General features: G+C 42.5%; 2 protein-coding genes across 4 annotated transcripts; both read left to right on the forward strand.

The window, feature by feature from the left end:
• The first annotated feature begins 1,929 nt into the window (after nucleotides 1-1,929).
• Nucleotides 1,930-6,680, forward strand: LOC113156783 (elongation of very long chain fatty acids protein 6-like). Its single transcript, XM_026352108.1, has 4 exons — nucleotides 1,930-2,173; nucleotides 3,666-3,797; nucleotides 5,269-5,420; nucleotides 5,513-6,680. The coding sequence occupies exons 1-4, from the start codon at nucleotides 2,094-2,096 to the stop codon at nucleotides 5,941-5,943; spliced, it is 795 nt and encodes a 264-aa protein (XP_026207893.1). The 5' UTR covers nucleotides 1,930-2,093; the 3' UTR covers nucleotides 5,944-6,680.
• Nucleotides 6,681-8,275: 1,595 nt separating this feature from the next.
• Nucleotides 8,276-20,603, forward strand: LOC113156782 (transmembrane protein 150A-like). Of its 3 annotated transcripts, none has more exons than XM_026352106.1 (8): nucleotides 8,276-8,554; nucleotides 9,055-9,141; nucleotides 12,367-12,414; nucleotides 13,113-13,199; nucleotides 14,337-14,404; nucleotides 16,112-16,239; nucleotides 18,791-18,968; nucleotides 19,502-20,603. In XM_026352106.1, exons 2-8 carry the CDS (start codon nucleotides 9,077-9,079, stop codon nucleotides 19,744-19,746), a joined length of 819 nt encoding a protein of 272 aa, XP_026207891.1. In that variant the 5' UTR covers nucleotides 8,276-8,554; nucleotides 9,055-9,076; the 3' UTR covers nucleotides 19,747-20,603. The 3 variants fall into 3 exon arrangements, with proteins under 3 accessions (XP_026207891.1, XP_026207890.1, XP_026207892.1); XM_026352105.1 differs by having other exon boundaries at nucleotides 8,276-8,543; XM_026352107.1 differs by lacking the exon at nucleotides 9,055-9,141 and having other exon boundaries at nucleotides 8,276-8,543.
• The last annotated feature ends 1,504 nt before the right edge of the window (nucleotides 20,604-22,107 follow it).

The following is a 22,107-nucleotide window of genomic DNA, read 5'->3' on the forward strand; positions in this document are numbered from 1 at the left end:
TGAACAAACAGAGTCTTTGTTTTGTCCAGCAGGGGCCCCCACACGCTCTCTGTGCAACAAATCTGTTCCGATCCAGAGCCACAAGGGTCACAGGTTTGATCTCGTTGATAATATCTCACAGCAGTTTCATATAACTGGTGTAACATCATCAATGTGACTTTCTTATAGTAAAATATCCAGTCATTCCTTTGGGTGAGAAGCTTTGTGGACTTTACACAGTCTCCATGCTAAGTTAAATTCTTCTCTCTGTGCATTGTTTACTTTACAGTTTTAATTTCTCTGGGCACCATTTGGGTGAAAGTCATTTATTAGTAGTGGCATATGAGTGATACAGCACCGCTCTACATGAACAAGTACAAAAGTACCGCAGCAACAAAACAACAAAGGTTTGTAGCAATAAATAAAACATAAGGTCAAAGATCTGTGTTGATTTATTACATCTATGCTAAATGTTTGTACAGTTCATCTGTTGTATCTGTTGTCATATTTCCTGTTTCTAAGATCGTTGAATGGAAATGAATTCAAATGATCAGTTAGAGGTGAATAAATAAATACATGTAGAAATAAATAAGTAAATACAGGCACCACCATTTAAATATAATAAATACCTAAATTAATATAAGCCTAAATAAATCCAAATGAATAAATAAATAAATAATAATAATTGATTTACTGGAAGGTTTTGAGAGGTCAGGTCGACCTCTTCTCTCAGTGTCGTTGGACCCTGGAGATGAACAGAAATAAATTTATCCATGTGTATTTTTTTCTTGATGCGTTATTGTTTTATTTATGTAAAAAGAAACTATTTATAACAACGTATATTTCTAAATTTATATATTTATTTCCACTTCTGTCATTTGTTGTCTTCCATATCTTGGCCTGTAAAAATAAATATCATGTAATAAAACACAACCTGCCTTTGTGCTCTTACTGTGCAGGATAATGTTTAATTCTCTATAAAGTTGCAGAGACCATAAATCGACTGCAGCTCTCTCGTTACCTTTGCCCTGTTGGTAAATCAGTGCTGCTCCATCAGACTTACGACACTGTTCACCTGCTGTAGGTGACTCACTGACCTTTAGTGCGGATTTCAACAGAACATCAGAGAATATTAAATTTAGAAAGTAATTACACATGATTGCACAAGGAATTAAATGAAAGTCCACAAACTGAACTCCTTTACCCTTGTTGGATGTTTCACAAGAGTCCAAAATAAAAAAAATAAAAAAATAAAATAAAACCTCTTTAGTCTGTTTGATTTAAAAAATGACATCAACACTTCACTGTGATGATTTGAATCAGCTGCAGATTAATTTCCTGTTAATTAGTTTTAGTTGTTTTATTCATAAACCTGAAGTATGAACATCAGGTCTCTGTTTGTGGGTCACGGTCCTGGTACTGGGAGTGATGGGGTCAACATCGGTCAACACTCTCACTGTTGACGTATTCACCAGATGATAATACGTCACAGACGGGCCACGCCCCCTTATTGTCCCCTCACAACGTCAAATCAGCCAATGGCAGCACGACACAAGCCGGAAATTAGTGTTTTACCTTCACAATAAAAGCTCAGACACTTGGGAACAGTAATTTACGTCATGAAAAACCCTGAAATGTGATCAGCGGTGCCAAAAGACACTTTAAAATGTGCTGATCTCTAAGAAGAGAGACAACATCAGATATGATGCAGGTATATACTCTCCACAATGTAAAGATTTTTACTTCCTGTCCAACATTCAGAGGCAGAGAGCAGGGTGCAAGGTGTGAGGTTTATGTCCACTGTCTAAGATAGGAGCACATCAGTATTACAGCACACAGTTAAGGTCTGAGGCTCATTTGCTATTTCAGGTTAAGATCTGTACCTCCTTCCAGCACTGCTGAAGACTTTATTTTGAAAGTCCCAACCGGGAGGAGCCGTGCGTCATTGTCTCCAGCTGCACTTTTAAAGAAAGTGACCGTGGACCGCATCCTCCGGACCGGGACCGGTGATAACCAGCAGGGAGCAGAGGATAAAAGAGCAGCAGTCGGCCTGAACCTGCAGAGACCTCCACAGACCTCCACCTCCAGACCCCCGGGCTTTTATTGTGGTAAAAATGAACGACAGCAGTTCCTTGTACGACTTCGAGCGGCGCTTCGACCAGAGACGAGCTCTGGAGTGGATGCAGCAAAACTGGTGAGTAGAGAAGAGTTCCCTGCAGAGTCACTGGTTTCTGTGGACCACAACCTCGATGGGACTCAAAAACTGCAGGACTTCATCAGTGATGACGTAGGAATGACGTGATCTAAGTAACATTAATGAATTAATTAGTTAATTTGTCGTCCACAGACTGAAGTACTGCACTTGAGTACAGTTTTGAAGTACTTGTATTTGACTGGAGTATTTCCTTTTACCTTTACTCCCCTAAATCAAAGGACACTCCTGTACTTTTACTGCACTACATTAATTTACATCATTAGTTACTTTTGCAGGATTCTTATAAACCAAACATCGTTATTAGTATAAATAATATATATAATCAAATACTGATTATCACTTAATATTAACCTCCGACCTGTGGATTCAAACTCAGGTCATTCTGACAGTGGGAATCACTACAACACCTCTTTTCTTCATTTTACATTATAATATTCATCTAAATATACAAAAGTGGTGCCTAAAGGGAAACTTCTCAGTCAGAAGCAGAGATATTATAATGTGAAGAGGGAAGTTTAATAGTTTAATACCACACCATGAGTTGAAAATGGGTGAAGCAGCCCTTTAAGTTGATTCAATGCATGATGTGCAGTAAAAAGTGCAAAATGTAATAATTATACTGCAGTAAAAGTATTCAGTAGCAGGAGTTGGAGGCATTCAGCTGAAGATCTTGAGCACATTTACTTTAAACCACTCCGTGTCGTAGAAAAGGCGTGAGCTCTCATTAACTGATTCCACCATTGGAAACTAGTAAGTCCACATTTTTTCAGTCTGACTTTGATGCATTTGTGCAGAAGTGAAATGTGATGCAGCTGTTTTTCATCTACAGAAGCAAATCATGTGTTAAATGACGACTTATAAAGCTCTGCTGCAGCCAAACGTTTCACTTCCAGCTCTCAGTTGAACGTGAACAGTAGCAGGGACGCTCGCTGGCGTACGGGTTCTGTTTGGATCCTCTTCAGCTTCTCTGCTGCGTCGTACCTTTTCCTTCAGTTTTTTTTCTGTACGTCTTTGTGCACGATGCAGTTGTGCAGGTGGTTTCCTCCCTCCTCTGTGCCACCGCCGAGCTGGAATTATTTGAAATATTCACATATCAGTGCTGATAACGTGCAGAACCATAAACATCTGAACAGGTTTTTCCTCCAAACTAAAGCAGCCGCTGCAGCTTCCTGGATATTTACAACTTTATTAAACACTTCAAAGTGTCTGATCAACCTGAGCTGCAGGTGTAAGTGAAACAGGATCAGAGGTTGTTGTCAGGTGATGCAGTGCCAAGTAAAAATGACCTTATCACACACACCTATCAATGATCAGTGTGTCACAGAGGAACCTCTGTTAATCCCCTCCTGTTATAAATGGTACAAGTTGAAGAGAAGCATCAGTTTCACTTTGTTCTTCAGGTGAATGTGTGCACACCTGTAAACTAAAGGACCGTGTTCAGTATTTAGTATCTGTGTTTTGTCTCCTGCAGGACCCGGTCATTCATGGTCTGTGGCCTTTACGCTGCATTCGTGTTCGTCGGTCAGCACTTCATGAGGGACAGGCCGAAGCTGAACCTGCGGCGCCCGTTAGCTCTGTGGTCACTAAGCCTGGCTGCCTTCAGGTGAGTCACTGATACAGGATCCTACCAACCTGGAACCAGGACTCTGAATTATGGAATTACCTAAGAAAGACTTTAAACACGAGAAACACCTCAGCTGAGCTATGAACATCATGCTGTGTCTCATCTTAGCACTGTACAATACAACAGGGTTGAATAAATGTTGTAGAACAGTTTAGTGTTTAGGATAAATAGGGGTAATTCAACCCAAAACATGACATCACACACACACACACACACACACACACACACACACCGTTGGAGCTGATGTTATAACATGTAGGTCAAAACAAGAAAAGTGTTGTACAGGAGCTCAGTGGTCTGTGTGAATGCTGCATAACTGCAACATCCCTGGTTTGAGTTTGTTCCTGCGTCCCACCATGTTTCCTGTCTGCCTTCTGCTGTCAGACTATCAAAATAAAAGCTCAAAATACCCTAAATGACTCTAGTCTAAATTACAGACATAAGAATGAATCAAGAAAATAATGAATTAATAATGAATCAGTAATTAAAATATACAGTGCTGCAGCTCTAGTGTGGAATCGCTGCCAGGACACTTTGTAGAGACTGTGACTCAGTTTGCAGGTCCTGTCCTGAGCGTAGCACCGAGCACACAGTTTCATCACCGGTGAGCTCATATTACATTACATTACAGTCATTTAGCAGACGCTTTTATCCAAAGCAATTTACAAGTCATTACAAATTACAAGGGTAGGCAGGGCAGCCTAAGGACCCCTACTGGAGGTAGCCATAGCTGGGATTTGAACCCCAGTCTCCCACATGGGAGGCGGTGATGTTACCACTACACTAACCAGCCAGCTTTAAATTAAGACTTAACCTGCTGTCTGCATACAGGACATGAAGCAGTGACACTTGGGTTTCCTGTTGGCTGGATGTTCAGTTGACAGTAAAAAGACTAAACTAACAATAAACTGGCCTTTGTGCACACTGTACTTTATTTAGATTAAATCTCAAAGATCCTGCTGCTACAAAAACTAAATCCATAAATACACAAGTGAATCAGATTAGAAGAACAAATGATAAAGGGAAATTACTGATTTATTTATTGACAAGAAGCTCAGCAGAGGAGCTGCAGCTCTAATACTAGTTTAAATTCATGTTTCTCAACAAGCTGAAACGCTTCGTTGGCCTCACTTTTAAATAAACCAGTTTCTTTGGTGCTTAGATGATCTGAGAATTGGAATCTACAGAGCAGCAGATTCATGTACCGACTTGTAAAGATTTGTTTCTTTAAATTTATCATCAAGAGACATGTTGAGACAGTGAGAACACACCCAGACAGTTCATTCATACGGCTCTAGTTTAATGACAGCAGCAGGGTGGTGTTAATAAAATCTGGGTCTGAAACTGCAAAACGACTACTACAAAACACCCAGATGCAGTTTTCTCTGCATGGTGCATGGAATCGTTCAAACAGTTTCTCAAATAACCGCATTGTAATGTGCGTTCACAGCATCGTAGGAGCTTTGAGGACTGGAGTCTACATGTTTCACATCATCACCGCCAGCGGCTTCAAACAGTCCGTGTGTGACAACAACTTCTACAACGCTCCTCTCACCAAATTCTGGGCCTTTGCCTTTACTCTCAGTAAGGCCCCCGAGCTCGGTAAGCCTCCTTTAATCTAAATGACTAATGTTTTGAGGAGCAGGATCTCTCTTCTTATGATTGCACTGTCTCCTCTCCAACCTCTCTCTCAGTTGACACCGTGTTCATCGTCCTTCGTAAGCAGCGCCTCATCTTCCTGCACTGGTACCACCACATCACCGTGCTGCTCTACACCTGGTACACCTACAAGGACCAGGTGGCCGGCGGCGGCTGGTTCATGACCATGAACTACGCGGTTCACTCTCTCATGTACACCTACTATGCAGCTCGGGCGGCCGGCCTGTGGGTTCCCCGTCCTTTCGCCATGCTCATCACAGCCTCCCAGATCCTGCAGATGGTGATGGGACTTTTGATCCAGGGCCTGGTGTATCACTGGATGCACGAGGTGCACTGTCCGTCCCAGGTGGAGAACATCGCGTGGGGCTCTCTCATGTACTTCAGCTACTTGATCCTTTTCGCCTTGTTCTTCTACGACACCTACCTCAGAGGCTCCTCCGGAGAAAAACGATCCAAGACAGAGTAGCGTGACTCCACCGAGCTCCTCTTCTTCTAATGACGTTTTCACTTTTTAAGTGTAAAACAAGATTTACAGCGTTTGCACACAGTGTTTATCATTAAAAGGAACTGAAGACTAACACGTTTGTTCGACCGGCAGACGACTCGCTTCATTTAAATTATTGCCTTTAGCTACTTAACAGTCAAATATTTGTCACAGGTGTGATCTGGAAATGATGGCTTGACGTGCACTGAGTGACCGAGGTGTGCTACTGTTTCCTGATGTTTAGTCGTCATCACCCACACACAGCTTCACAAACACACCTCATCTCTGGTTTGTGTGAGAGACATCGTTCTATACATCAGTCAGATTAGATGACAACTGTTATCAGCTGCAGACGTTTAAAACTTGTCTTGCAGACTTGATTCTTTTCTTTACATTCATGTTTACACACTGTGCACATTCTGACCTCTTACACCGACTTCCTGCCTCAGTCTCCTTCACGACTGTCCGAGGACCACGTGTTGTTCTTTTTTATAAATCTCCACATGCACAAGTCCGACCTGAAGCATCTTCTGCACAAGACTCCGTGTTCCTCAAACTAGACTGACCACTGTACTGTGTCATCATCAGTCAGTGATGAAGACAATTTAAAGTCCAATGAATTGACTCTGGTTCTCATGTGTAACGTTCACTGTGGTTGAATTTGAAGGATTTTTAGAGGAAGGAGGTGAAATATCCAACAACAACAAGTGAAATAATAATAAACCTAACATCACATGCAGTAATGCGCCTTATTTGTTTGACCCTCTTGTTAAATCTTTATTATGTTTTATGATTCCACAGCTTTAAAAATCACCGCCTATGCTCATTTTTTCTGCTGTTCGGTCTTTGTAAAGTTCACTCTGAGTTTATCAACGCTGCTCCGTGTGAACGTAGAATCCAGCCTTCACAGGTTATTAAACGGCATCTGACGAAGTGATACTGGATTAAAAAACAGGAAAAGGAGATGAATTATGACCTTTTTGGCATTTGATAGAATTAAAACAAGCACATGTGGTTAGTTAAAGAGCTCGAGTGCTGCTGCTGCTGCTGCATTGTTCTCACGCTGTGAGGAAACTGAAGATAACAGGTCGGCTTCGTGCTGCACTCGAGGAATGTGTCTGATGGTAGATGATAAGTTTCTATTGATTCTGCTCTGTACAGTGTTCTCCTGCAGAGGAGGTGGAAGCTGAAACCACGTGTCATCGTAACTTTCTGCCTCAGTGATCATTTCACGTCACCTTCATTCATTTGTTCATGTTATAGAAACACGTGAAGTATGAACACGATAAGGAGAAACTGTATCTGTGTCAGACCACTGGCTCTGTTTGTTCTCTCCATAGCAGCCTTTTGTTTCCGTTTGTCGTCCAGGAGCTGATATTTGTCTTCTCACAGTCGTCCTGTGTTTATTCTCTCTGAATTATCTCCAACAGGTTTCGTGCAGCCTGAACGCGCAGTGTTTACTGCTATTAAACAATAGAAAAACTTAAAATGTTCATTTTAAAAACCAACGTTACAGTAAACTTGAATCATCTGGAAACTTCAATTTAGAAATAAATCTCAGTAGAGATGATCCCAGTTACTACATCATGTGTCTCTGCAACGCTCGACCTCTCACTGCTTAGAGAACCTAAAGATGTGTTCAGGAACAGGGCAGGTCACACTGACATGACTGATAAAAGCCTGATACCATGTGGGTACAGACACAGAGCTGCACCGGTACTGGAATGATTCAGTCCCAGTGAAGTTAAGTAAAGACCAGCAGCCACTGATGAAGAGTCTCTCACATTAAACCCTCAGACTCACAACACAACACAACAGAACCACAGTTACAGGAATTTGCTCCTGCACCTGACTCCCGGTGTGTTCGGGTTAGTGAAGCTTCTACTGCCCTCATGTGGCAGAAGTTGAGCACAGACGTCTTTTATTTCCGACGTTAATTGAAAGCAGCTGCGTGTACCTTTGCCGATGCCTTCAGGTGCAGTGGGAAAAAGGATGATTCCGTGTTGTAGGTGGAATAAAATGTGCAACTACTGTTTAGGTGCAAGTTTTAAACTTCTCATTAAAAACTGGACTAATAGGTAATCAATATTAAGAGGTTAGTGTGTAGTGCAGTATTTTTCTAGTAAAGTACACCTCAGTCAGTTACCGAGCTTCCACATGGCACCTGAAGGCAGCTTGAGGCTTTCTTGATAAACATGTGGAGCTCTTTAAGGGAGAAATGCTCTAAATACAATTTAGCAGACTGTTGAGTTGTGAAACTGTCTCAGGGAACAAAATGATCCGAAAACTTAACAACAACAACAGCTGACTGGAAACCAGGACTCCAGCTCATACAGGAAAACGGGCTTTAAACCTCTGCAGGCTGGGAAATAATGATGTGGGGGGAGAAGCCAGAGTCTGAGCTGGGAGGAGTTACTGGTCACTGACTCCAGCTGCTCTCTCCTCTTCGGATCAGAGACCAAAGTCCTGATGCGACAGCTCCACGTCCCGATGGTCTCGTTTAGACCATGAAACCCGCTGCAGGACGTCAGACAGAGGAGCTGCGATGAGAAGCTGAAGTTCTGTGACTGTCGGATCCAGAGGTAGAGAAACTGTGAGCTGCACTTATTTAATTCTCAGTATACAAGAGGAGACGGTGATGAAATAAAACATCTTTATCCTGCAGGTGTCTCAGAGTTCAGCAGGTTTTACAGGACAAACAAGACGCTGCAGGGAAATCTACCTCAGAATAAACCTGTCATCATAATCTAATTTAACGTGCTGTTGTTTCTCTCAGTTAATTCATTTTATGGTTCTGTGATCAGTTGGTTTCATGGAGAGTTGCAGCACTTTTAATAATTTGATGCACATGTGGAAGAAGTAGTTTATAACAAGTATATAGAAATATGTGTATCTGAAGAGTAACTAGAGTACAGAGTACTGTACTGTTATTACAAGTTTAGTTACTTTATTCAGCTGATTTTCTACTGAAATATTCACTGACAGCTTCTTAGAGGGGTTTTCTCTAATTTTATCTCTGTGTGAAAAGAGGATTTTGATTCTGGTTTTGTGGCTCAAGTCTCTGATGAAGCTGCTGTTTGCTGATGTTTGCAGAGGAGATCTGCAGCTGGTCGTCATGTCTGTGTGGATGATCATTCCTGTCAGCCTGCCTGTCTTCACCATCACTGGAATATGGGTTGTGTAAGTACCTCGTGTGGCTTTAGACACGCTACTTGTTATTCCTGCAGTGTCACGGTGCCCTGAGTAAAGTTCATGTATAGAAACCGTTTCCTTTTTTGGATTGAAAGAGCACACGCTGTGTGTTGGTGTACGGTCATCCTTGAAATTCTTATCTGCTCTGAGTCTCTGCATCGGCCGCTCCGCACTCTGCAGTCACATCTGTAGCTGCTTTCATTGTGGAAATGAACCAGTCGACATCTGCCAGGACGAACCAACAGGTGGTTTAGCAGCAGACGTGTTGTTCTCCTACAGAATGGAGCAGAATCTGAGACTAAACACAAGATTCACAGTGATATCTGTGAAACCATCGTTCCAACACGTGTTAGAGTCGAACCGAGTGGGAACCAGCTTAGCTTAGTATAAAAACTGTTTGATTAGTCCTAATGATCTGTGGCCACAAAGACAGAGTGATATCAGTAACAAGCACAAACTAAACCAGATAACACATCAAGAAAACTGTCACACACAGAAAAGGTCCCGGACTTTGACTCTGAAGAACAAAAGATGGAGAAAAGTTGCTCAGTGAAACAGGCTGAACGCTGGAGGAAGACGATAGAAAGATGATAAACAGTCCAGGTCAAAGGTCCCGAGTCAGCGATGGCACTGAAAACCAAAGCAGTGTATGTTGTATTTCAAACCTCAAACAGCTCAGCCGAGTGCCTTAAAGACTCTTCATTGTCCTCCGTGTGTGTGCGATCCAAAGGTCACACATGGCGTCTTCTATGAGAAAACCACAGGAGCACAAACATCTTCACAGGAGCCAAATCTTTTACTGCTGTGGTCGTGGAAATGTTCCGAGTTTTAGCTCAGCGACTGACATGTTGAGTGTTTCAGCAGGTTATTGTGAACGAGACGCTCGACACACAGCGACACCTTGACTCACTCGTGATGCTTCACAAAACGTTTTCACGTCGTACGTTTCCAGAGCTGCTGTTTGTCAGACACTGTGACCCCTGTCTGCTCGGCCTCTGAATGCTTTGCTGGACTGTGGCACGTCCCAGAATCATGACCCACAGCATCTACTGCAGTTTGAACTTGTGATGTTTTATTGACAAAGAGTGAAGGTTTGTTTTACACAGAGACACTCCAGTAGTCAGCATGCTGTGATCCTCTCACCACCACTCACTGTTTGCACAACGAAAGATTAATCTGGTCCCCTGATTTGTTCCTGTGGTATCAGTGTTCGACACATACTTCAACCATCACCGGCAGGTTTTTGCACAGTGAGCTGGTTTCAGTCTTATCTGTGGCACGATGTGTCTTTCAGGTGATTTGTCGCGACCTCTGTTCGATCGATTTAAGCTCCAGATAATTTGATATTGAATCCAATATTATTTATGTGTGTTATAAGAAGATTCAAAGAGACAAAGCAGAAGCTTGATTTGTGATTCTGGGTGAAAGACCTTCTCCTCCTGTGTCCTCTCTCCTAAATAATAATAACTGCTGCTCAGCGTCCGTCGCTCCTCGTCCAACACGATCCGCTCAGTTTCTCAGTTTCACACATGGACACTTATTAATGAGCAGAGTTGGACGGAGGTCGGGTGGATGTGGCTGAGTTTAGAAAACAAAAGCTCTTTGGTTTAGGTGAAGAAAACATTGAGGTTTTGTTGAAGGGTAAATAAAGTTGTTCTGACCACAATCTTTCCCTAACCATAACCAAGTGCTCTGAGGGACTGAACACAGTTTAATAACTTCATAGAGTTTCTGCAAGAAAATATTTGTTGTTTGGGAACATTTACCGATATGTTTGCAGTAGTAGCAGTAGCAGTAGTAGTAGTAGTAGTAGTAGTAGTAGTAGTAGTAGTAGTAGTAGTAGTATGAGCTCCCCACACAGTTCAGCTGTGTATCTTTTTCTTTCCATGTTTCTTCTCTGGTACGTCTTATTCAACATTTCTTTCTGAAATTTGTTCCTGCAGACGACTGAAATGTAAAATTAAATGTCCTCATTTAAACGCGTGAGTGAGCGCTGAGGCTGAATGTTGTTAGTTTACAGGTTTTTGGTCCTGGTGGGTTTGAGAAGCTCAAAGTTAATAAGATTAATAATTATTTCTATCAAACCCAACAGGAACGCTTCACTAGTTCAAATGCCGTCATCCCCTCGACCACGTCGTTACTGTTTGTTCAGCTGAAGGTGAATCAATTCTTCGGACCTCCTTGGTATCAGTGATTGAGAGAGGCACCATCACATGTCCGCTCTTTTTCTGTCCAGTAGCTTCTGTCAGCAGCTCGGTTTGTTGATTCGCGTCTTTATCTTATCTGTGGCACAAAGCGTCTTTTGAAAGACGCTGATAATCTGTTGCAGTGATTAAGACTCTGACCAAACGTATTGGTCACATGTGGCTGCAGCGAAACATGACAACACTGTAAAGTCGCTGTCTACACATGAGATAAATGTTTATTTCACACACCACAACATCATTGTAAGCAGATATGAGTGAGATATAGTAAAACATACTGTAACATGCTCACAGTGCCAACATGCTGACCTACAGTCCTGCAGGTTTAATGTTGGCGATGTCCACGTGTGTGTGCATGTTTAGCTCACTTGGACGTGTTAAGTCGGCCTCTTCAAGTGCACAAACTTTATTCTCACGTGGATTATTGGACATGCATAAGGTCTCAGTGACCTTTGATCACAAGAATCGATTTAGTCCAAGTGGACATTTGTGCCAAAGTTGGAGAATATCAGACCTCAAGGTGTTCCTGAGAAAATGAGTGGAGGCTGCATGATGCCACACTGTGCTGTTCAATGACTGATTCGTCCTGAGACTGAGAAAAGAAGTCCAGGATCCAGACGTTTCAGCCTGGATCAGAGTGTTGGACTAACCGTTCTCTCAGGTTTGTGTTATTGTGGAGTTGACAGATTGAAGGGGTTTAAAAAGCAACAGCAGCTCCTCTGGTTAAAAAAGCAGCCAGCTGGCTCGACACACCTGTACGACAAAGACGAGTGGCCTCGGCTTTGAAAACGGCACAGTGATTCATATCATTTGTGTTTTGTCAGTGAAAAAAATAAGTTTTACTTTAAAGGCTGAACTCAAATCAATGTGTTCTGCTTTCAAATGCTCCATTTTGTTATGTAACTCCCAGTGTAGCTTATTAAACTGTTCGTCATGTCCTCACAGATCCGGTGCATTTAAAACATGATATTCTTCTGTTTCAATATTCTTTTGCTCTTTAACTCTACAGATACGCGATGGCCGTGTACAACCAGCACGTGTGCCCTGTGCATAACTGGTACGACACACACACACACACACACACACAAACGTACATGTTGGTGAAGAAGGATGAGATGTGTGAAGAAAAAGTTTATGTGGATTTTGGGATTCAGGAAAATGAAGTAGAGATGTCAGCAGAGGTGAAGAAAGTAAACACGCTACAGTGAAACGGGAGAGATCAGTTCAAACTGCAGTGGATAAAATCTCTGATATCAAACAAACATGGCTTCAAATCAGTTCCATGTTTGTTTTCATCACTAAAAGTTCAGGCACCTCTTCTCTTTTCTCTTGACCAGTGTGTTTTCCTGACTCTAACCACTTCACCTTAACAAGCTGCAGCTACTTTCTCATCTTTGTCTGTAACCAGGTGAAGATGCACAGGACACAAATCTGAATAAATAAACTTATAAATCTGACCAATCATAAGCCAGAGCAAATAATTCCCTGAATTGTGTAAGGAACCTTTCACCAAAATATATTTGGGTTAATTTTCTACTGTTATTTACCAAATATGAGATTTGATGCTCATCCATTAACAGAGTTTCTTCCTTCACTTGTTCTGCATTAGAATAGAAAAATCCATTATGAACCTCTGAACTTTAGACTTGAAGTTGGGTTTGTGCTTTGAATTTTAAGCTAGTTAAAAATGAGACTGTTTTTCTAAAACCTCTATATTCACACAGACGGCACTAATGCATGCCTGTGCACTTTCAGGCTTTATAATGAGTCATGTGAGGAGCAGCTGCCATTACAGAGGGGCCCTGTACTGTGCTGCACTCTGGACAACATACCACTCATCAGGTTGGTATTTAAATCCACAAACTGTGTGTGTGTGTGTGTGTGTGTGTGTTTACCTGGGAAACTAAGTCTGCTTCGTGTGTGCGACCATCAGTGAACTAAACAGCAGCACTTTGTTGACACAGAGTCACTTCAGTTGTAAATCAGTGATGAAGCTGAAGATCCTCTTTCTGCTCTCAGCAGAATATTAAAAATACCACTGGAGCCCAACAGAAGACACGGTACACATGATTTGACCACAGGTATTGAATGATGCACAGTACAATAGCAGCTGGCCTTGCTGCGGTCGGTGGTTTCCATCAGTTGTTTTTAAAACTCTTCTCTGTCTGGTCGTGTTTTTTAACATTAAATCGCTGATGTGTGTTGTTTTATGAACTCAGCCGGTGTCATATGTGGTTTAAATGAACTCTAAACTATTCAATTGTTTACAGATATCAGTTTATTTAAACCTTTCTGGCTTCATTAATGGCGGCTGTGGGAGGAGGGTGGTCATTCAACGGTGCTGCTGCATTATCTGATTTGAGTAAAAGCTTTAGAGACAGAAAATATGTCTCACAGAATAAAAAGAGACAGAACAGTGATTCCTTCTTCCTCCAGTTGAGCCGTTACTTGATAAAATTGCTCAGCTGCAGTGCACGTTGAGTTGGTAGATAAGCGGACACGACTCACAGTCGGCCGGGGGATGAGGGACCTCTTCACCCCGACAGGAAGAAGAGCATTTGTTGTGCACAGTGGATCCTTCACAGCTCTTTGAAACGTCGCCACACTGAGTCTCAAAATGTAAACAAGAAATGCTTCCTCCTCACACACAGACTCCCGCCAGCTGAACATCGGGTTTATGCTGCTCTGGAAGCGTCTTCAACATGAGCCGTGAACAGATAAAGACCTGTGTGATTCTACATTTATATATGTTTCTTTTCTGCTTCCAAGGATTAAAATGTTTTAATAGTGGAAATTCAGGCTGGAATTCCTGCACAGTAAAAAGCGCATGACAAAAAAAAGAGCATGATGATGAGAACGAGAGGTCGAAGATCTGATGAGAACTCAAATCTGCCGAACGTGAACTTGCACTGGAGCCCACTGAGCCTGGAGGCCAGCCCACACTAACTAACGCTGCTTTTCTCTCTGTTTTTATTGCAGTAAATGTGGAACTCTGCCACCTGAAAGTTGCTTTTTCAGCCTTATATGCAGCACTGGGTCCTTTATGGGTACGTATCATTACAGGTTTGTTCGGTCAGACGTACTTTCTGGAGTTGTACAGTACACAGTGTACTGTATTTTTTTGCCAACCTACTGCTCTCGGTTCAACACAACTCTGTGCACTCGAGACTTCAGGCTTGTTTTTCCAGCTGCAGTAACTCCAGCCAAGTGTCCGTTCCCCCGAACCCACTGCCAGGTCCCACCTCACCCCCTCACACTGAGGGGGGAATCTGCTCTGTGCCATGAATGGTACATTTTTACTGTACAGTACGACCACGAGGCCAGCTAGTCTCCAAAACTGTGGGTGGTGACAACATGACCTGATCATTTGTGCACTGTTAAGACTGTGAAAACATTAGAACTGTTCTTTATTATATAAAGAAAAACAAAATCCTATTTTCAGTAAAACATAAAATCACAGTAGATCTGAAAATGTCAGATTTTTTTGTGCACAAATTAACAGTTAATCAGCTGATTTTGCCCTGAACGCCTCATACACACACTGATTGAACAGTGAAAGAGAAGAAGGATGAAGGAGACGTGACCGCAGCCTAGAGACACACAGTGGTTTGGTAGGTTTAGGGACAGGTCGTGGTTTGGTAGGTTTAGGGACAGGTGGTGGTTTGGGTTGGAATAAATCAGTACGATTAGAGGAGGTTAGAAGAAACAACAGTGACTGATCAGCTTCAGATGATAAATCAACAGTGGTCTCCTGTGTCAGGGTCCATTGTTTTGGCCCGTAGAGGTCACCTGCAGACCTACAGAGTCGTTTTTAGGCTCTAGGACAGTCTCAGTGTCCTTTATGTGGCCTCTCAGCAGCACAAACCTGGTTCTCATAGTTTTCTTGAGAACGTGGAGACGATTTAAGGAGTCCATCAACTTGTCTCTGCTCAGTTTTCTTTTCCTCTGTGTGGAATTTATCTCACAACTTCACTCACCGACAAAGTCGAAGTAGATCCAGGATCATTTGTAGCTTCAGGTGCAGTTCAGTAGCATTTTAGTGAATCTTAATTTTCAGGTTCGTTGTCAAGTCGACCTGTAACGAGGCAGTAACTTAGACATGGACTGAACTATTTATTGATCATCAAAATAGATGAATCCATCAATCAGCTGTCTCTGGTGTAAGTGGAAGCCGCGGTGCTGCTCTGTTCGTGTCACACTCGCCCTACATCAAAAGCATTCCCCCTTTTATTATTCTGCTTTCACAAACAATATTCAGTTCATGTTTGTGTAACTCGAAGGTGTGGTGTGAGAGCAGATGAGAAGAATGGTAATTGTTGGAGTCCTGTGGATCAGAAAGTTGCTCCCTTGCTGTGCAGCAGCCAGAGAAACACTCAGATTACCCAGAACCCAACACACGGACTCTGATGGCCGCGCACGCTCGACCATCAAACGCTCACCGCTGCGTTCGCTGCCGGACTAACAACACCAACATCAAAACAGTTACTCTCTCTAGTTGTCGGCATGATGAGCACCAGATGTGAACAGCGTGAAACTGCTGTGAAGCTTTGATGGAGTTTAGTTTACGCACACATCAGGAACCTGCTCACACAGAAATCTGCAGCATCCTCACATCGTAGCATACGACAGAGATAAACTGTGGTTTAGAGTAAATGAAATGATAAAGTAGGATTATTTAACTAATTCAATACATTTACTCTTAGTAAACAGTATAAATCAGACTTCAAACCTAACCTGTTGGTCTTTTCTTCCAGTGATGCTCATTGGGCTGCTGCGTTACGCTCACGTCATAGAGAAACACCAGAACTGTGTCCTGAACACGGCCGGACTCTCCACCGGGTGGATCTGTGCTGCTGGTCTCATCATGGTGGGAAACTTCCAGGTAACCACAGACTGATCAGTCACATTAAAGCTTCAGGATCTCGGTGACGCTGGTTTGAAAGCAGAAATTCACTGAGAGCTTTAGATCTGTTTATGACGTCTGGTGTCAAAGGTCAGGATCTCTCTTGTAGAAGGAGCCTCAGGAGCTCAGCAGCAGGTTAATCTGTCGCTGACGATGTGTTTCAAATAGAAAAGTACTGTTTTATTTCATCTTGTTATTTTTTAGCTCACTCTCGATCTCTCACACCAGCTGAACAATATCAGTCCAGGATCCATTCATAAAAAACAATAAATAAAACAGCAGAATGCAAGTTACATAATTTATTACATAATTTATTACGTAATTATTACATAATTATTACATAAGTTCCAAACACTATTGAAACAGTTTCACCTCTTCCTCCTATTGTAAATCTCTGTGTTTCAAAGTCAGGTGTAGTTTAATAGCAGCTATGTTTATATTATAAAAAGTACTACATGTATATATATACTATATTATTTCTTCTTCTTCTTCTTCTTCTTCGTATCGAGTGTTGAGAGCTCGCTGCTCAGTTAAGTCTTAATCTGTGGCTCAGTTAAATGATGCATATTCAACGATACCAGTCTCCTCACCATTTTGCAGACTTGGCTTTAATGTGACTCTGACTTCACACCAGCTTTTTGAACATTACAAAGAACTTTACAAAGTTTTTGGACGTTTTTTTGATTCATTCTGTGGAAACAAATCCCAAAAACACCAACTCACCTCTCAGCATTTACAGTAGATCTGGATTCAACCGCTGCGATAAAACCTCAGTATTATTATCTGATCATTCAGTGTTGGATTCATGCAGCAGCCCGGCTGTAGGTGATGTTTTATACACAATCAGGCTCAGTTCTGTTGTTGCATAATGTTTTAATAATTATGTTTTTGACGTTAGGAAGGTTTGAGTCTGTTTTCTTTCCCCCATGTAGAATATTAAAGCTTTAGTCCTGCTACATGCTCATGTCATTCAGAACTCCTTCACTACGCTGGAGGAGTCGACTGACTTCAGTCTTCTCGCTCTGTGATGTCTGTGGCTGCAGAGCCTCCCTTCTGTCTCTCTGCACCTTCCAAGCTAATTTTCTTTGATGCGTCTGTTTGTTCCGTCTGGAAAATGTCTGGCAGCCTCTCTGTGATCCTAAAAACAAGATGTTTTGTGTCAAGAGAAAAGTTCAGTTTAATGACGGGGTATGAGGCTTGGTATGGAGAGGAGGGGGGCTCCACTGCTTCTGATATGTTGTAGCTAACTTCACCTCCAGTAGGGGGCCTCACGCTCACCCTGCCTTTGCCATGTACCTTGTGTCAGTGTCTGCTAAATGAACACACTGTACCTGCACATGTTTCTTCTGGACAGTTTTCACTCAGACGACTGTTTTTTACTCCGCTGCACAAGTTTCTTGTTAAACTGCAGATTTAACACGTGTGAGCTTCTTAAATATATTAACTCTATGAAATATAATAAACTTGCACCATATGTCAGATGGAGGCTGTTCACACAAACATTAGACTTCTGCTCTGGTTAAAACTATGTATGATAGAATGACACTAACTGGATGAACCGGTGAGAAATATAAAGGTGCAGCTCAACTCCATCAAACGCAAACACAGACGACGCTTATAGGATGTGGTGCAACAACAACATCTCCCTTCTCCTTGTCCGAGCTCAATTATACACAGCGTCCATCCGTGTTTAGCTCAGAGTAAACATAGCAGGAGTCACTGACTCTGTGTGTGTGTGTGTGTGTGTGTGTGTGTGTGTGTTGTAATGACTGAAGCTGATGAACGATAAGCATGTACAGTTCAGCAGGTCACAGTTTACATCACACAGATGAAATGTTGAGTCAGACATTCAGGAAATCATCAATGGGAGCAGCTGCAGGAAGGAAACGTACTGAGATTTGGTTATATATCAAAAGCAGCTCATTAGGACACATTCAGAGGTTTTACTATACATCTAATTTCCCTTTTTATTTTCCAGTTTACTGAAAATCTACAACCTCCTTCAGAATTAGACTCATTTTCTGTCCTGTACTTTAATTGAACTAATTTACTTTAAGGTAAATTGGATCAGACTAAGACTTAACAGACTCTTTTACTGATTATCAGGAGTTCAAGTTGACACGTGTTCAGCGTCACAGACGATAATGGAGATGATGTTGTTGCCTTTTAAATTAGCATCATCACAGTTTCTTTTCATTCTCTGGTGCAGTCGGTCCCACACACTGAGCCACGTTTAGGTCGCGCTGACTTCTCTGTGTCTGTGTCTGTTTCTGTTGACTTTTTTCTAACATTTTAAAATACGCCAAACAATAGTTTTATTAATCAAGAAGATGAATCATCATTAGCTGCAAACATAAATATCAAACCACGACTTTCCTAGTTAGAGGAAAACTCAGGGAATCCTATGATGTGGGAACTTTCTCTGCCTGAAGAAGAGGTGTAATTCATTTAAAACACGGCCACTTTGACCTGACGTTAGAGAAAGAGACCTGGATGATCGAAAATCTGAAAACTCCGTCTGTGTTCTCAGGTGGATTTTGCCAAAGTCCTGCACTACGTCGGAGCTGCCGTGGCCTTCCCCTCCAGCATGCTGTTCGTGTGTCTCCAGTCAACACTGACCTACAGACTGGCCAAGACCCAGGACGAGTACCGAATGGGTCACGTTCGCGTGGGGGTGGCCCTGCTGGCCCTGATCGCCCTGGTGCTCAGTATCCTTCCAACACGGTTTTATACATTTAATAGAGGAACAGGAAGTTGTGTGCCAACGTTTCGACCTCTCGTACATGCACATACTAAAGCATGCCTCAGACGTTTCCACCTCTGTTTGGTTTGATGACAGTTTTGCAGATCGACTGTGTCTCACTCACCTGGACTCACAGGTGATGCCTCGTCGCTGTACAGATGTGTTTCAGTTTGCTTCTTCTTCACAGTTTCCCTTCACTCTTTTTCTGAGGACTGTAGATTTCCCACAAGTCGTCGCTGTAAATGTTTTTATTACTACACGTGTTTGGCCTCTCTCTGAACCAGCTGTCACCCCTCCATCATTTTCAGAGGTGGATGCAGTGTGATGAGTTGTGCGGCCCCCTGCTGGACGAAGAAGCGTTTCACTTTACACAGTGTGTGTAAATAAAGTAGATTGTGTGTGTGTGTGTGTGTGTGTGTGTGTGTGTGTGTGTGTGTGTGTGTGTGTGTGTGTTCACTCTCTTTGTGGAACTCCTCCTCCTTAACCTCTGGTCACCAGGTGGAGTTTTCTTTTGCCAGGAAAGCTTCGCCCTGCAGCACGCCTCCGCCATCTTCGAGTGGATCTACTGCATGCTCATCATGCTCTTCTACGGGACTTTTGCTTTTGAGTTCGGGGGCATGTCGGGGGACACGCTCATGGTCCTGTCCAGAGGGGGAGTGCAGAGTTTCTCCACTTCTGAACACAAGGTGGAGGTAGTTGGAGGGTCCCACCACCACCAGACAGAGAATTTGTCAATCTTCTAACTGAACTCAGCTCATCTCAGAGTCCCTGGGGGTCGAAGGGCACAACATGCACCGGTGTGGAGGCTGGAAGCTGCTTCCTGCACATCACTCCGCTCACTATTGCACTCAGCCACCGCAGTGACCAAAGACTAACAGACTGTTCTCATGCTCTGCAAACCACTGCACAACGTTTCAAGTGCCTTTTGAAAGTTCAGGCCAGCGAACAGATCCCCGATGTTTGTTTGAATTGTCCTAACGTAACAATCGCTCCCTTGATTCTTGGCTGAAGTTGCCTTTTATCAGACTGAACGTCCTGAAAGTGCCTCAGATGTGGCTCCTCGCCGGGCAGAGCGCGGCGGCGTCACTGCTGCTGTTTGTTTGGACGTGTAGACGTTCAGACACCGAGCTCTGTATTGTTTTTACTCAGGAAGTTTTGTTACATCACCAGCTTGTGCTCTTTACCTAACAGCAAGGTGAAGTTTCCCAAAAGCCTCTGACAATAGATGTGCCAAGAAAAATGTGTTTAAGTGCTTTAATTGTTGTTAAAACTTTAGTGTTTGGGCCCAAAACACAGGCAGGGACATGTCGTCCTCATGGTAAAAAGCTTTTAAGTAAAGTTGTGATATCCACAGGAACATCATGTGCAACTCTTCAAGACGATCGTGCTCGATCGTGCTCGAGTAGCTGACTTGAGTCATTTTGGCCAAATAAGTTCTGTTGTGTATATAAAAAAAAGCCAAAAAAGTTGTATCATTGCTCTCAGTAACAATCACGTCTTACAGCTTTAATGAGACCGAAGTTTGGGAGGAAATGTCATCGATGATGTGAAGAGAAGAAAGTTCAGTCATGTGTGTGAAGAACAAAAGATTAAAGCAAATAAGAACAAATGTCTGGTTCTGATGTGTTTTATTCGTATGTACACATGCTGTAACATTCATTTTAAAGGAAACTGATAAAATTTGTGCAAAGAACGTGTTTTAATGAGTTTTTAAACATTTAGCAAACACTAAAATCATCACGCGTCTGCAGGACGTGATGACGTTCACGTGGTTTTAGGATCAAATCATACAAACCTGAAGAAAGAAGAAACAAACACGTGGTGTGAAACTAAACCTGCAGACACTTTACTGAGTGACTGAGATCTCATCTCATCTCCAGGGTTTTTGAAAAGAGACAATAACAGATATGTTAGGAAACAATATAATGTTCTGTGTAATTTACAGTTCCAGTTCAGTTACTGTTGCAGATGAACTTTTTATAATCCACTAATAAATAAATAAATAATCAGAAGAAAACTCTAAAAACTGATGATTAATCGTCGATTTATCATTAACTTCTATTTAAAAATGTAAAAACTGTCCGTGCTGGATCCAGGTGTCTTTAAAATCCAGTCAGAGCTGTAATGAGATGCAGCCAGGTCGCGCTTCTATTGGCTCCGCTCTGTCACAGGTTACTTTACACTGATTGGTTCATTAAGAGACACGTGATGATAACATCCAATCAGATTCAGTCAGGTGCGCATGGCGGAAGATTAAACCCTGACGCAGCGGATGGAGTTTACCTGTGTTAGTGCACCTGTCAGCGGACCCGGACCCGGACCCGGACCCGGACCCGGACCTGGACCCGGACCTGGACCTGGACCCGGACCCTCCGTCAGACCCGGATCTGAGCTGTTTGATGAGGTGTTGTTTGTTTAAAAGTAGCTAACAGACGTTATCAGATTATAATCAGATGATGTCACGGATTTTAATTGACCTGTTCGTGCTTCTTTAATGAATTGTTTCTCTCTTTCTGTGGAACTTTGTGTTTAGTCCTGTTTACCTGCCTGTAGATAAATCTGGACCTTGAAGACATGATGTCTAATCACATTCTTACCCTCAAGTAACACTGAGTTATCTTTGAGGATTTCTGCTTCACTTCAAACATCAAAGAAATGTGAACCAGAGCTGCTTCTTCCATGTTGGTAACATCCATCAAAGTGATGCTGAAAAACCTTTAAGGAGGAGGAAGAGAGCAAACACACACACACACACACACACACACACGCACGCACACACACACACACACACACACACACACACACACACACACGCACGCACACACACACACACACACACACACACACACACACACACACACACAACCTACATCTACTTTATTTACACACACTGTGTAAAGTGAAACGCTTCTTTCTCCAGCAGGGGGCCGCACAACTCATCACACTGCATCCACGACTTCTGGAGGCAGAGACCCTCTCTACATTTAAGACTAGACTGGACTATAAATCTTATAGTTAGAGATGGATCAGGTGACTCTGAACCATCTCTTAGTTATGCTGATATAGGTTAGTCTGCTGGGGGACGTCTACTGATCCACTGAGCT

The sequence above is a fragment of the Anabas testudineus genome, chromosome 19 (assembly GCF_900324465.2).
Source record: "Anabas testudineus chromosome 19, fAnaTes1.2, whole genome shotgun sequence".
In the NCBI taxonomy this organism is placed as follows: domain Eukaryota; kingdom Metazoa; phylum Chordata; class Actinopteri; order Anabantiformes; family Anabantidae; genus Anabas; species Anabas testudineus.

Bases quoted from the DNA above. Each gene is read 5' to 3' on its own strand.
- LOC113156783 (XM_026352108.1), top strand. From the start codon at position 2,094: ATGAACGACAGCAGTTCCTTGTACGACTTCGAGCGGCGCTTCGACCAG. The intron at 2,174-3,665 runs GTGAGTAGAGAA...TGTCTCCTGCAG, and splicing joins GAGTGGATGCAGCAAAACTG to GACCCGGTCATTCATGGTCT. The intron at 5,421-5,512 runs GTAAGCCTCCTT...CCTCTCTCTCAG, and splicing joins CAGTAAGGCCCCCGAGCTCG to TTGACACCGTGTTCATCGTC.
- LOC113156782 (XM_026352106.1), top strand. From the start codon at position 9,077: ATGTCTGTGTGGATGATCATTCCTGTCAGCCTGCCTGTCTTCACCATC. The intron at 12,415-13,112 runs GTACGACACACA...GTGCACTTTCAG, and splicing joins GTGTGCCCTGTGCATAACTG to GCTTTATAATGAGTCATGTG. The intron at 13,200-14,336 runs GTTGGTATTTAA...TTTTTATTGCAG, and splicing joins GACAACATACCACTCATCAG to TAAATGTGGAACTCTGCCAC.